Source organism: Nipponia nippon, unplaced genomic scaffold (genome assembly GCF_047370975.1).
Source record: "Nipponia nippon isolate SJK-2023a ecotype South Korea unplaced genomic scaffold, ASM4737097v1 scaffold_7, whole genome shotgun sequence".
Taxonomy (NCBI): domain Eukaryota; kingdom Metazoa; phylum Chordata; class Aves; order Pelecaniformes; family Threskiornithidae; genus Nipponia; species Nipponia nippon.
The window spans coordinates 9,450,796-9,463,736 of NW_028262391.1; the positions used below are offsets into that span (position 1 = coordinate 9,450,796).

At 44.3% G+C, this 12,941-nt stretch overlaps 1 protein-coding gene and 1 pseudogene across 2 annotated transcripts in view; both read right to left on the reverse strand.

Moving 5' to 3' along the window:
- ARHGEF26 (Rho guanine nucleotide exchange factor 26) overlaps positions 1–12,437 on the reverse strand; it is a 69,195-nt gene extending 56,758 nt beyond the window's left edge. Inside the window, exons 1-4 of one of the 2 annotated variants that reach the window (XM_087739895.1) lie at positions 12,292–12,437; positions 10,822–11,983; positions 9,245–9,284; positions 7,133–7,278 (exon numbers count right to left, since the gene is read on the reverse strand). In XM_087739895.1, the coding sequence (XP_087596021.1) occupies positions 7,133–7,278; positions 9,245–9,284; positions 10,822–11,901 (1,266 nt within the window). In that variant the 5' untranslated portion in view covers positions 11,902–11,983; positions 12,292–12,437. Of the gene's footprint in view, positions 1–7,132; positions 7,279–9,244; positions 9,285–10,821; positions 12,199–12,291 lie in introns of those variants that run through there. The other variant, XM_009463854.2, reaches the window with a different exon arrangement.
- Positions 1,491–4,923, reverse strand: LOC148050791 (uncharacterized; annotated as a pseudogene).
- Positions 12,438–12,941: the final 504 nt, after the last annotated feature.

Sequence of the window (12,941 nt, forward strand, 5' to 3'; positions counted from 1 at the left end):
GTTTTCCAGTCAGCCTGAAAAATCTTAGTGTCTTCATTTATTAAACACACCTAAAGGCCTAGACAAACTACCTAGACTGGTAAAATTATTCTGGAGGAGCTCCAGCTTTACCCTAAACATACATGGCAAAGTCCTGAGTAAATACCCCTGTATTTATATCCTCAACCCTAGGAGGATGTCTCTCCCCACTCCGCACCCTACAGCCAAATCAGCCAAGACAAGCTTGCCCCAGCTCTCCATATACACCCATCATGAACTCCAGCCATAGCCACATTTTCCACAGCCTGAAGCCACATGCTCAGCTACCAAATTCCACACCAGAGACCCCTGAAGTTTATTCTTTCCTGGTGCAAATCGCACGCATTATGTCATTCAACAGGAGAACATTAAAAAAACAAAAAAACAAAACAAAAAAACCAACCAGAAAGTGAAGCACCAAGGAGGGACTGACTTTATGCATTTCCTAGAGGAGTGTTAAACACAGGACATCAAATCAGGAGGGTCACCTGCATATGCCACGCTGGACCAGGGAAGGGGAAAGAGGCCACTGCACAGCACTACACATGTGAAAGATACTGTTCTCTTTGTGGAGCAGCAGTATGTCACGGGACATGAGACCTAACAGACGCACTTCCATTCTCCCTTTTCTCTTTTGGTCTTCTCCAAAAGCTCCTAACGTACTATCATCAACAGCTTTCTCTTCTTACTCCACTTGTTCCCTGGAATTTTAAAGGATATATTATTCCTCATTTTATTCCTGCATACCAGGCACCACAAACCTGGATAGCAAGCTCAAGAGTAAAGATGGCACAACATTAAGAAGTGCCGCGCTTTGGTTTGCACGCACACCAAAGGACATACATACATGTATATACTTACAAAAATAACGTAAATATTCCAGTGTTTGAGCAATTGTTCTTTTGAACACAAGTTACAGATTCCTGTGTCACCACAAGCATACACTTCTGAATACCAAGCAAGACCTAATTAGATGCCTTTCTATTACTGGGACTTGATGAGATGCATCCCAGAGTCCCGAGGGAACTGGCTGATGTAGTTGCCAAGCCACTCTCCATGATATTTAAGAAGTCATGGCAGTCAGGTCAAGTCCCTGGGGACCGGAAAAAGGGAAACATCGCACCCATTTTTAAGAAGGGTAGAAAGGAGGACCCTGGGAACTATCAACCTGTCAGCCTCACCTTTGTGCCTGCGAAGACCATGGAACAGATCCTCCTGGAAGCTATGCTAAGCCACGTGGAGGACAGGGACGTGACTCAAGACAGGAGCATGGCTTCACCAAGGGCAAGTCCTGCTTGCCCAAGCTAATGGCCTTCTATGATGGAGTGACTACATCAGTGGACAAGGGAAGAGCTACGGATGTTGTCTGTCTAGATTTCTGTAAGGCCTTTGACACGGTCCCCCACAACATCCCACTCTCCAAACTGGAAAGATACAGATTTGATGGGTGGACTGTTTGGTGGATGAGGAACTCATTGGATGGTCACATCCAGAGGGTAGTGGTCAATGGCTCGATGTCCAGATGGAGAACAGTGATGAGTGGTATCCCTCAGGGGTCCGTACTGGGGCCAGTGCTGTTCAATATCTTCATCAATGACACAGACAGTGGGATCGAGTGCACCCTCAGCAAGTTTGCAGATGACACCAAGCTGAGTGGTGCAGTTGACACTCCTGAGGGACGGAATGTCATCCACAGGGACCTGGACAAGTTCGCGAAGCGGGCCTGTGTGAACCTCATGAAGTTCAACAAAGCCAAGTGCAGAGTCCTGCACCTGGGTCGGGGCAACCCCCAGTATCAATACAGGCTGGGGGATGAAGGGATTGAGAGCAGCCCCGCGGAGAGGGACTTGGGGGTACTGGTGGATGAAAAGCTGGACATGAGCTGTCAATGTGCACTCACAGCGCAGAAGACCACCTGTATCCTGGGCTGCATCCAAAGTATGGCCAGCAGGGCGAGGGAGGCGATTCTGCCCCTCTACTCTGCTCTCGTGAGACATGCCCCACCCCACCCCCCCCGCCCCACAGTACTGCATCCAGCTCTGGGGTCCTCAGCACAGGAAAGACATGGACCTGTTGGAGTGGGTCCAGAGGAAGGCCACAAAAACAGTCAGACGGCTGGAGCACCTCTCCTATGAAGAAAGGCTGAGAGAGTTGGAGTTATTCAGCCTGGACAAGAGAAGGCTCCAGGGAGACCTTATTGCAGCCCTTCAGTACTTAAAGGGGGCTTACGAGAAAGATAAGGACAAACTGTTTAGCAGGGCCTGTTGTGACAGGACAAGCGGTAATGGTTTTAAACTAAAAGAGGGTAGATTTAGACTAGATATAAGGAAGAAATTTTTTACAATGCAGGTGGTGAAACCCTGGCATGGGTTGCCCAGAGAGGTGGTAGCTGCCCCATCCCTGAAAACATTCAAGGTGAGGTTGGACAGGGCTCTGAGCAACCTGATCTAGTTGAAGATGTCCCTGCTCATTGCAGGAGAGTTGGACTAGATGACCTTTAAAGGTCCCTTCCAACCCAAACTATTCTATGAAACTATTAAAGTACCTTTCAATCAACAACCTGAAAGCTTTAAAGCACTCACTAGGAAGCACAAACGTCACTTTTTTGTCTGGATGCAGTGGAGGACTTTTCTAAAAATATGCTGACAAAGGAAATACCTATGAACATATCCAAGAGATTTCAATGCTTCCTGTTAATACAGCAACTGCACATTTCCAGGGAAGTCAACACGGCAACCACTGTATTCATGTTCAAAAAACTGTAGGTGTGTTTCGTGATTATTATTTTGTCATATATGGGTGTGTACATACAAAGTACACATATAAATTCATCACATAAGCAAATAGCTCAACCTTATATTCTTAATCAACAGCAGCACTTCCAAAGAGAAAGGGGCCCAAATACAGAGGCTATTTTTGGCATACTCTGTGAAAGCAAACTCAATTCCTATTTTTTGAGATGTCCAAAATGTTTCAGCTGAAAGAGCCTAAAAATCACATTTGTGATACTATGCAAACAACAACTTAATAAAAGCTAAGAACATAACCAGAAAGAAAGGAAGAGGCCTGACACTGCAGCTACTGATGTTGTCTTATTGTCACACTGGACTGTTTTTTTCCAGCAACTCAGTTATGACTGATTCAACCATGGAGATGAGGAGGAAAGGATGAAAGAATGACAAGTTAACTCTGTGGTTATGTACCAGAAGTTCCTCTAAAATAAAGAAGTGCCGCAGGGGGGGAACGCACCAGAAATATTTCTTTGAGAAATAAGTGGCTGCACCATAAACCAAACTGAACGTAAGCCTTTTGATAATGGGAGAGAATTGAGAGCTAATGCAGACATTAGCCCTGAAGATCCTTGACAGTAAAACGAGGTAGTCTTTGATACCACAGAGAAGAGGCAGCCATGAAAAGGTGACAGTGTGAGTGGCTCAGTAAAGCAACTTGTGGCAGCTTTTTAAATGAATGTGAAAAATCACAACTGCACTTGTCCCAAACCAGAGAAAGAGATGATCAGAAAAATGAAATACAAGATGACAAAGCTTGGAAAGAGTTCCAGTTAAAGAGACTTCTTTAACATGTTCAGAGAACACGCAAAACCTTGATGCAGTGCTACATAAATACATTGAACCTACTGGGCATGAAATAGAGGACTTGATGCTAAAACACCCAGTTAATATTTACTTCAATAATTATGAGCATTACCTATGCTATAGGACATCTGTTTCCAGTGTTAGATCTCAAGAATATTTGCAAGAATCACAGCAGCATTGACAGTAGTAATGAAAAGTGAACATGCATCATATTCTCCAGGCTGGACAGTAAGCACCTGGAAAAATAGACATTTAAGTTCAAAGTCTGCCACTCAGATGCAGTGGTCAAACTCTACAACAGGTTGCCCATGGAGGTGGTGAGGTCTCCACTTGTGGAGATAGTAAAAACCTGACTGGACACAGTCGTGGACAACTTGCTATAACTGACCCTCCTCGAGCATGGGGTTTGGACAAGATGATTTCAAGAGGTCCCTTCCAACCTAATTGATGTTGTGATTCTTTGCATGTACGATAATACACGATGTCATTATCCATACCAACTGAATGCTGCATTTGATGGAAAGTAAATACATTTAATATAGCACACAAGTTAGTATCAGTGCCTATGACCTCCTGGAAATTCTTCAAAAATATCGAAAGATATTTTTGGAATATATTTTGGAAAGATTCGTTATTCTCCCTAAATTAAACTTTTAAATGAACAGATGAAGGTTGGAAGGAACAGAGATCGTAGATAAGCTAGCTCTTTATCTAGTCATCTGCTTAGCTACTGGTAGCTGTCTAATCGGTAACAGGAATCTGAAGAGGAAGAGAGTTCAAGAGAGGAATTTGAAAGGAACTGGATTTAAATAGCACCCTATTTCAGAGTCTTTAAATGTTCTCTGAAAAGCTCAATCTTAGTTTCACATGTGTGCGTACACTGCAGGAAGATAGAAATGTCCTTTTTTTTTTTTTTTTTTTACTATAATCATAAATGATTTGACAACTCCATACATGAAGGTTTCACTGCCCCCCTTAAACAGAAAGTCTGGTCAGAACCGCATCAGCTGTCAAGCCTGTATGGCCAAAGAAACATCCTGCAGAAAGAGTGGATTCATTCTGCTGTCTCCCCTCGATTTCCTAGCGTAGCCACTGCTAACAAATACCATAAACATATTATTCTCCTCCTGTCCCAATGTATGTTGAAACCCAGTACTTTGACATTTTCCAGCTGACTTCCTGTTACAATTCCACACTCATTTTTTAATACACATTGACAGCATGTAACTTTTCCAGAGAGTTATAAACACAGACACTAGGAGATTCAGATTCCCATAGCTTGTTTTCACAGTGCACTACCTTTTCCCATATACCCCCTGCTTCCAACCTTGTAAATCACGTAGAGACACTGAACAAGTTTGTGGTGCTAGAAATCATAAAGAACAAGTTGGTTTATATAACTGTAGGCATGGCCCAGGAATGGTTCTCTTACTGAGATGATCTTTATACTATTTTGGTCTCACAACAAATTAGTGTTTTTGAAATTATTATTATTACTGAATAGCATTCCTTCCAAAATACCTCAGCTGTTGAACATTTAACTGCTAGTTCGCCTAGAAGGCAGAAAAAAACCAAATTGGCTTCATTATAAACAAACTTTTTTGCAACATTAAGCAAATTAACTACATTTAAAGTACTTGATTTGTCGAAAGAAAATTTAAAGCAAATCTTTTCAAAACCACATTGTCTTGCCTTCTTTATAATTACTGAATCAAGGAGGGATTCATATTTCAATACCTTACACTGCAAAAGGTCACAAACATCTGTAAGACAGCTCTTCTAAACAGACAATCTAAATAGCCTTAGAGGATCTTGCTGAGGCTTAATGAAGATCTTGTTGAGGCTTAGTAACTAATTTATATAGGATATACACAGCCAATGGCCCCAGTTGTCAAATATTCTAGGTGATCGTGTCATGTAATAATGATCCTTTCCTACGCCACATATAGAGATGAGGTTCTACAACATTCTACAAGTTACATAAGCAAAACCCAAAAAAAACCCCAAACCCTTCATTTTAGGGATATTCCTCCAGAAGCTACAGAAATGATCAAAGGATAAAATTAACCACAGAAACACAGAATTTTTACAGTTTCCTTAGTCTCAAAATCATACAAACTAGGAAAGCCTGTAGAAATATCAACTAGTATCATTGATTTGCCAGCTTATTAGCAGGGATTCTAGCAAGATTACAGTACTGATTAAAACAGCTGAATTCTACTTTGTTTAACAATGCTACTAAGAAAAAGCCACTGCACGTGCTTCATAGACTGTGCTAAGGATAGAATACCACCATCTGAATACTTGGCTTTCTTAAAATGGTTTCCATTAAATATATACAGTCAAATCAACTTAAGAGTTGGCTTGCAGCAATTTAGAACAATTTGGCAGAAACTTGTTTGTAACTAACTGAAGCTTTTCATTAGTATAGTTCACCCTTTTAGTGAATTCACACTTTTTTTTTTTTTTTTATGAATCAGTAAAGTTGTCTTTGCCAAATACAGGACCCTAAAATGAACTTTCTCAATTGCATTGCTTTTTATGTAAAACAAACGCAAGTAATTCATCAGGACTTCCACGTTGTTCTTATGAAACAAAAGACAAACTTTAGCAAAAAAAAGAACAGGACTAAATTCTAGTTAAGGTTTGGTCCACACCACTCCAATTTATTGAAAGGAACTACAAAGCACAGATTTCACTCTGAGTTTACATGCTGTTAGGATTTAAACCTGTCTTTGCAGGCTTTCTGACAGTACCTCATTCAGAACAGCCAGATACAGTAACGTACATTATCGTAAGCCACAACTCTTCTAAGGACCCGAAGCAGTATGGCTGCCAACACCCTGTGCGGGCAAGGCCTAAGCAGCCATCTCTAGTGACTGTGGGAAGTACAAAGTCAGGGTCTTAAATTCAATGTGCAAACAAAAGAGGTATGCTTGATTTTTTTTGTCCAGCATAGTTTAAAAAGAAAAAAGAAAAAAAAGAAAAAAAAAAAGAAATGTATCTTAAAGTGTAAAATTATGAAAGATTAATTCCTTTGCATTTCAAAGTTGTATTTAATTTCATCGTAAACTACACTTAATTTTTTTTCTTGGTAATTTCAAATCATATACTCTAACCAGTCTGTTGTGTGGCCACATGAGCCTACAAATCCTTGCGCTATAAAAAGGGAGGCGTCAGTTAACAGGGAAACTGATTCTGCCAGAGCCTCAGTCTATACCTACTAAAATTGACTGAGAAAACATGATTTATGCTTTCGTTAAGCTGTTGGAGTTACCTTACATAAAACCTAAGCAAAAGCTAAACTGAGACCTCCAGATTTGGATTAATAACATCTGAATAGTTGCAAACTTGTCAATAAAAAAAAAAAAAAAATATTCAGAGACACCTTATATTTTGGAAGGGAAAAGAAGATGACAAACTTCAGCCAAAAACTCCACTAACAAGTAAAAACACTTGCTTCAATACATTCTTAGATACTCTGTCTTTGTCTGGCTATACAATGATCAAATACTCACAATGGACAGCTGACTCCATGTTGATCTCAGGGGCTTATAGTGAAAAACAACCTTTTCATCTGATTTCTGCTCTCGGGGCTCAGACTCTTCATCAGAATCTATATCCAGAGCTTTTTCTTTATAGTTCTGATATAATACAGCGTTTTCTATAAAACAACAACAGTATGTCATTAATTGCTAGAAAGTTAGCTTAGTTGCTTTCATAAACATTATAAGTAACATTTAAACAATGAAAGAAACCAAAATGTCAATGTGCCGTTCACAAACTCCACGAGACAAAGATAGTATCTTATTTAGGATGGACAATGGTGCAGTACAGTAACAATGGATCACTGTACCACTACCAAAAAGATCCACACTGACTGAATTAAAGAACAGATGTGTCCTTTGTTGAGAAAAAACAGAAAACAATTTTTTCTTCCTTGGTTTGCTGTACAATGTTTCATAATTAGCCAGCAATTTAAAAACGGAACAAGCGTGTCAGTAGAGCAGAGTCACTAATCTGGAGATCTAGCTATTTTAATCTACAAGACCATTATAAATCCACTACCCATGCCAACTTTTATTCTGTCAGCTTTAAATACCATCTTCGCACTTCACTAAGAGAAGGAAATAATCCAAATTTCAGAAATTTGAGGTCAGAACTATTCCAAATAGAAACTTCAAAGCTTGCCTGAATAAGCCTGAGGCCTATGAACCTTAAGACAAAATACACTCATTATATATTTCAGTACTGCCAGTATTAATTCAGTAATATCAATGGCAAAGAAACACAGGTGTGGAGCATACCCTTTCCCTTTCCCAACCTCCTTGACCACACACCCTTTTCAAAAGCAAACAGAAAAGGACAGAGAAATTCAAGACCAGAATAACCTGCAGACAGATTAAGCTCTTAAGAAAGGAAGCTCTAAAAGGTACTTTAGAGATGGGCCAGGCTTTGGACAATATCCAACCTTCCTCTACAAGAGAAAGGGGAAAAAAGCGAAAGGCCTGGCTGCTCCACGCAGAGTTGCAACTCCTGAGGTCTTACGCTGGGCTGGGTGGATCTGTTCCACCTGCTCGGACCATACAGCCCTGGCTGAGTATTATACAAGGTCTGGCCTTTTGTATTTGTTCTTTGGAAAGTCTATATAATTTATACACTTTTAAGACAGGAAATTGTGTACAGCAGCTGAATTCTAAGAGGCATTACAGAGAAAGTTATTAGTTGGGATCAGTCCAAGATAGAAGGGAGCCATTGGAAGAGAATCTAGAAAACGTCATCAGGAGATAGTGTGAGAAAAGATGAAAATAAGAGCAAGACAGGGTTTTGAAAATAGAAACAAGAGGAAAAGGAAGGTAACACAGCAGCTGAAATGACCTTAAGGAGGCATTAAGCAGAGAAAAGCCAAGAGAGTAGCAGTTATTACAATGAAACTTCCATGGACTCATAGCCAGGAAAGAATTTTTTTCTTGTTGAAATATTGGGGAAAGCAGCAAACTTGGCAAAGCCCAGAATTAATGAATAACATAAAAAAGCAGATACACGGGCAGTGTTTTTCTGACACGTAAACTTGAAGCCTAGGTAGCAAGAAACGAAAAGGATTACAAAGTCAAAGAATTCACCCCAGCACCCTTGCCTTAGGAGGAAAAGAGAGAAATAGCTGCATGAACCATAAACTCAGAGAATAACAATTCAGGCATCTGCTGCAAGCAATGACCCCAAACCCGTAAACTGATCCACAAAAGCTAAGTCTTGCACCTGGGAAGAGTCACAGGCAACAGGCAGGAAGGCAGTCCTACCTGGAGGAACAAGCCTCACCTGTGTAACTCTACAGAACCGTTAGGGCTGAGACAGACATCAATCCGTTCACCTTTTAGGAGGGACAGGAGTTTAAGTTGAAAAGAAGCCCTTCAAACAAAAACCCATTTTTAGCCTGCCATTCTATATTCTTTAAAATATTCCCTAAAGTATGTCTAGTGCCAAAATTATGGTTTCATATTTTAGTCAGTTTACTGAAAAACAAGGTACTTAGTCTTTGACAACATACGAAAGAAGTGTGCAAAATGATCCTGAAGTGCCTTTCTCTTGTGATTGAGCATATTATCAAGTCTGTACAGGAAAGAGCTTACCTTCCCCATCAAACGTCCCTTGTCCTTTCAGCATTTTCTTCTGATAATTTCAACAGGAAAGAGATACATACGCATTAAAAGAAGAATGCAAAATAACCAACAGTAACAAGAACTTCTATTTTATTTGATACTTAGGCACCAAATTAACAGGCCCGAATCTATTAACTTCTGATGTTGCACAAGTATTCATGAAAACAATTGTTTCATCACAGAAAGTGAAAAGCTACTCCGGTTTTCCTTCTCTCATGCATCGTTTATACGGATTTGTCCCAAATGCTTCATTTTTCCTATGTTTCAAAAGCACAGTGTACTAGCTTTACAAGAGTTCAGTGAACTTGCAATTCATTCCAGTCACTGGGCTTTTCTACGAAGATATAAGGTACACGACTGAGTGGTTGTCCCTTTCCACACACTCTGCAAAGAACAACCACATTAAGTATTTCGTAAACTAACGTTTTGAGACCAAAACAAACTTTTGAAATAAAACAGCTGTTTTGGTGCAAGAAGTGGTATGGTCTAAGACGTCTATTTAAAACAATACTACTAGCAAGAAGAGTTTTGTGTGTAACGACAGGACAACGTCATGTCCTCCTATTTTAAACATAACTTACTGTTAAAGTCTACTACCAAAACCAAACCAAAACAAACCACCTCCCTACTCAGTAGTAGTTCACAATTTGATCAATTACTATTTCACCGCTTGTAGCGTTTTCATAAAAGCTTCCATAACCATAACTTTTAATTTGGCTGAAAATTGTCATAAAGCCGTTAATTATTTTAATAGCTACAGCATTAGCCCTTAGCCTGGAGTACTTTATTACACAATTCCAAACATTCTGCAGAAATCTACCAATGTATTTTTTAAAAAGTAACAAATTATATTTAAAAAGAAGGAAATACAAGATTACAATATGATATGTTCAAGTAAAAGAATATTTTCAGTAAGTCTTTACAATTTAATTTTAATACATTAACATTCAATATAAATCTACTATTCCTAAGGGATTACAACCAAGAATTAAAAACAGGCATTCTGCTTTTACTTGCAGGCATTAAGCTACAAAAAGATACCTAAAGTGGGCTCTATCAATTTAAAAATCACACTCCAATTTTTAAAAATACTTTAAAAGTACTGTCCCAGACAGAGGAGTAAGGGAGAAGTTCATTTTTCTGTCTGTCTGTCTACTCTAGCAGGCAGACTTTATTAAGTCACTGTCTCTTTTCTTCCTGTTTACTACTTTCTGGAAACAGGTTTTAAAATATCAATTCGATTGTGAAAGAAAACCTCGATGTGCCGGGGAATCCAGCAGGAAATGCAAGCATGAGGCTGCCATCAACACATTTTTGAGCTGCCCAGATTTCAACAGAATCACGTCGCTGAAGCCTCCGCCACTTTACTTCGAAAACAACACTTGTAAGGGATCTGTGAGACTCATCGATAACTACGAAAAGTTTCGTGGTAGCAAAAAGCAAACTGAAAAAAACCCAGCATTTATGGAAAACACAGAGATTGCAAATCACGTTCCTGTGTAGTCTATACCATTCAAATCAACATGTCACCGATCAGCACAGCTTACCTTTATCCTCCCCAGGCTTGAAAATTTCTCTTTATCTTCAACAACTGCTTTAAGTATGGGCTGGGACATTCTGTTTTTTTTCTTAAAATTAGAAGAGCTGTCAAAGTCCACGCCGCTCACCACCGCTCTGCGGTAGGATGTCGACCTCAGGCCGCGCCTCAGGTTCCCTGGGCTGTCCAGGTCGCCCTCAGCCTCCTCCTCAGCATCGGCTACCAAAGGCACACTGAGGCTCTCCACCATGCTGCGGACCTTCAGCACCCTTTTGCTCGTCTCTGCATTCTGGCCGTTGGCTTTGCTCGTCACCTTTATTTCCGAAGCCAAACTCTTGGGAATGATCTGCTGCGTGCCCACTTTGAGAGCGGCGGGGCTGTTGGTGCTCAGGACCACGGGCTGCTGCTCCACGGGCTGGTCCTGAGGGGAGGCTGGCCTCTGAGGAGTTATGCCTTGCTCTGGGGACATCGCCTGGGAAACCACGGGGGGCCCCAGCAGCACTTTTTCTGGTATTTTGGAAACCCGGTTGCATTGCAAGGGCAGCACTGCCGCGTTGTTGTTACTGGACGAAGGTGCGTTTCCAGTAGGTGAGGGCTGAGGGCTGTCTGTGAAAACAATCTGCTCTTGCTGCGGTGTAAGTGCTGACTGACTGGAAATCCTCAGGGGACAACCCAGCTGGCTTCCTGGTGAGGTAATGGTGCCGTTGGCAGTAAAACCAACAGAACTGTTCGAAACCAGAGGGAGCACCTGGGAGGACCGCTCAGGAGACAGCTCGGGGGAGACCGCTTTACAGGCTGGAGGCCGTACCTTCCCGTTGGACACCGATCCCATGCTGGAACTGAAAAACGAGGGGTCCCTCCGGAGCACCCCGCTGCCCGTGCAGCTGCTGACGGTGCGGGCAGGCTGAGTCACGGTGAAGCTGCACCTGTCCTCCACGGGAAAGTCGGTGAAAAGCACCCCGTTGGGGCTCTGGTACGACTGGGGCCGGGGTTTGCTCCAGGCGAGGGGCTGCGGCCGGGGGGTCGACCTCCTCTTCCACCGCGGCGCCGCCTTGTCGTTGGAGAGATCCGCCTCGCCCTCCCCATCCATCGCCCGCTCCTCGAGGCCGCCGCGACCTCAGGGCGGCGGCAGCACCTCCTGCCCGCCGCCGCTCCCCGCCGCCGCCCGCTCCCTGCAGTTCAGCAAAGGGGAAGCAAACGGCACCGCTCGTCAGGCCGCGGCAGCCCCACCGGCACGGCGGGCAGCGCCGCTTCCCCACACGGCGGGCGCCGGGCCAGCGCGGGCCGGGAGCGGCAGAAACACCCCCGGCTCGCGCTCGCACCCGCCCCGCGCTTCCCGCCGCCGGGCGCTGCTCCCACCTGCGAGGAGCCCGCGCTGGGCCGCCCGGCCCCGGCGGCGGGGAGGGGAGGGCCCGTTCCCGGTCACCGCCCGCTCGCCCGCCCGCCGCCCCGGTCCCCCCCGCGGCGCCCAGGGCCTCACCTCATCGCAGCGCCCCCCCGGAGGCGGGGGGGGGGGGGGGGACGGCCGCCTCCCCGCCCCACCTGCGGCTCGGCTGAGGCGGAGGGTGGCGCGGAGCCCTGCCGCAGCCTTCCACCAGCCCCTGCGGCCGCGGCCACCGCGGAGCTGCGCCGGGCTGCCCCGCCACAGCCCGGCCCCGCCGCCGGGCCCCTCCCCTGCCCTCCGCCCCCTCCCCGCCGCCCGCAGAGCGCGGGCCAGCGCCGGGCCGCGCAGGTAGCGGGCGGCGGGAAGGGCCGGGCTGCCGCCGGGCAGGGAGGCGGGCGCCCGCCTCGCAGCCGCCCGGCTTCAGAGAAGCGTAACCCAGGCAAAGCGCCTGGGCCGCGGCTGGCGGGGCAGCGCGGTCTTCGAGGAGCCCGGGACTCGACAGGAGTAACGGGACTCACGCCTCGCCGAAAGCGGAATTCATTTACCCCAGTGTTCACGGAAACCCGTGTGCGGTGTGGGCTGCCGTGGGCAGGAACGACATCTAGACCAGTTTTGGTGGATGGAGAAGCAGACCAGCCTCCAGCCGCTCGGGGCCTTTTCCCAACCCGTGCAATTCCTAATAATGACCGCCCCGGGCTTTTCGCTGGAGGGATGCACGAGTACCCTCCGCACAGGGAAAATGCTTG